General features: G+C 36.5%; 1 protein-coding gene across 1 annotated transcript; it reads left to right on the top strand.

The window, feature by feature from the left end:
• Positions 1 to 160: 160 nt before the first annotated feature.
• LOC118598497 lies at positions 161 to 1,101 on the top strand (the record flags this gene model as incomplete). The annotated part of the gene is made up of 4 exons (XM_036211227.1): positions 161 to 470; positions 556 to 687; positions 758 to 795; positions 879 to 1,101. Coding segments are annotated over 4 exons (606 nt in total), but the record flags the coding sequence as incomplete, so codon positions are not given.
• Positions 1,102 to 2,532: the final 1,431 nt, after the last annotated feature.

Genomic DNA, 2,532 nt, shown 5'->3' on the forward strand with positions numbered 1-2,532 from the left:
GTTCCAGCTAGAGATCGGGGATGGTAAAAACCACCTGAAGATCTCAAATGCACAGAAATCAGACTCAGGTACTTACTACTGTGTTGGTGTACATTCATCTGTTTATGAATTTTATGAGGGCTATAGTGTCCTTGTGAAGGACTCTTCTTCTTACATCCAGACTTCAGTAGATCAGTCGTCCTCTGAGAACATCCACACAGGAGACTCTGTGACTCTGAACTGTACAGTACACACTGGGAGCTGTGATGGAGAACACAGAGTTTACTGGTTCAAAGACTCTGGAGTCTCTCATCCAGGACTCATTTACACTCATGATCAGTGTGAGAAAAATAACAACATGCAAACACACAGTTGTGTCTACGAGCTGCACATGGATAACCTGACTGAGTCTCATGCTGGGATCTACTACTGTGCTGTTGTCTCATGTGGACACATACTGTTTGGACACAGGACCAAACTGGACCTCACAGGTGAGTTTAACTTTTGAAAGATAACAATTGTGGATGAAATAAAATTCAGATTAATTCAAGGTTACATTTTTTTTCATGGTTCCAGACCATGTCGTTTTGCCGAACTCTGTGATTCTTCACACTTTGGTTGGATTATTGACCATCCTGAGCGTTCTTGTTGTTTTTCTGCTTTTTCTTCTGTGGAAGATAAACAAGAGAAACAACTGCACCTCCACAGGTACACAAACTTCTTTCACTGTTCTACAAGTGTGTTCTTGAAGTGAAACTTTTCTGTGTTTAATAACCAGATGAAAGATCACCTGCTGCCCCCTTAAGAAGCTCAGAGGTGAGACTCTCTTCAGGTATCATGTTCATCTTGGATTCACACTAACTTCAATCTGTAATTCTTTTCTGTGAATTTGGTTTCAGGCTGAGAACAAAGACACAGAAAATCTCCATTACGCTGCTATAAATGTTAAGAGGTCCAACAGATCAAGACAGAAGAACGACTTAAACACAGAATGTGTTTATACGAGTGTGAGACAACAGAACTGAAGCTTCAAGTCACCGTAGAGATTAAAGTACGATTGTTGATACATAGCATAATAAAAACACTGTTTTCTGAAAATGTATTTCCCTAAATGTGATAAATATTTGTGTGTTTTCATTTAGACCTTATTTCTTTTTTCTCATGTTGTACAGCTATGCACCTTAATACCCAACAGATATATTAAGGTTAATAAAAGCTGACTGATATGTAAATACAATGTATGACTGAAACCAACTAGCACAAAAATGTTTGAGCCCACTGCCGTTTTGCTGTCAGATTTTTGGATTTTTCTTCGTATATGTTTTTTGTTTCTTGTTAAAAAAACATTGGCTAGATGCAAATACGATGAATTTTATTTTGGGGAATTGTCCACGCTAGGGGTGGTCATATCATTTGAGTATTGATAGTATCCCAAGGAGAAATATCGATACTAGCATGATGACATTGATATTTTCAACCACCGCACCACTAATCACATAGTCATTTTTTTCTGAAAAAGTGATTTACATCAAAATATACCAAGAATAAAGTACTAAAAATGTATTGAATATTTATTTCTTTTGTAAGTGACCATGTCATACGCAGGCGGGTTAGTGTCCAACCACGTTTACATTTTCAGAAATCAACACACGCTGTGTAAACCTGTACTGTCCATGGCGAAGTGGAAGACAGTTTTGATGTGTAATTAATCTGCATTAATAAAATAACACATTATTGTTTTTAATTAATCACATGTGCTAACGCGTTAACATTGACAGCCCTATTATAAACACACTCCTCAACCTCGTCGACAGCCTTCTCAGAAGAGTTGAAGCTGGAATAGCTGCAAAAGGTGGACCAACATCATATTAAACTGTATGGGTTAGGAATGGGATGGAACTTAACATGTGAGTCAAGGCATGTGAGCCAATACTTTTGGTAATACAGTGTACATACATTTATACACGCGCACACATACATACGTAAACCTTAGGAAAGGTAAAAACCCAAAGTATGCATAAGCGCAAAAAATAATTAACCATAGTAAACATTTTTTGGAAAGTATATAAAATAGTTATATATCAGTTAAATATATTTCTAAATCTTAACCAAAAGTCTGGTTAAAAGGGTAGGGGGTGAGCATTTTTTATTGTTTTTATTTTGACAGCATGCAGAGTCTCTGTGGTCCTTAGGCTCTCTGGGAGGCTGCTCCACAGGTCCATAATAACTAAATAACTGACTCTAATAACAGGAGTAATTTTCATTATTTGGGGATATCTTTAATAGCGTCTGAATTTGAGGGGTAATACATATCGAACTAACGCATATTAGACACTAATGTTGGTGGAGAAGGCCTGGCTCTCTGTCTCCACTCTAATTCATCATGAAATGGAGATGTCCTCCTGTTTTTGGTACAAAACTTTGGAATTCTTTAAATAAAGATCTCCATACAGTCTCTTAAAAAATTAGGTTACTGATAAAATGTAAAACAATATTAATCAATACTAGCAAAATTCAATTTCAGTAAATATGTATGTATGCATCTGTAATATA

This window comes from Oryzias melastigma, unplaced genomic scaffold (genome assembly GCF_002922805.2).
Source record: "Oryzias melastigma strain HK-1 unplaced genomic scaffold, ASM292280v2 sc01384, whole genome shotgun sequence".
Lineage (NCBI taxonomy): Eukaryota > Metazoa > Chordata > Actinopteri > Beloniformes > Adrianichthyidae > Oryzias > Oryzias melastigma.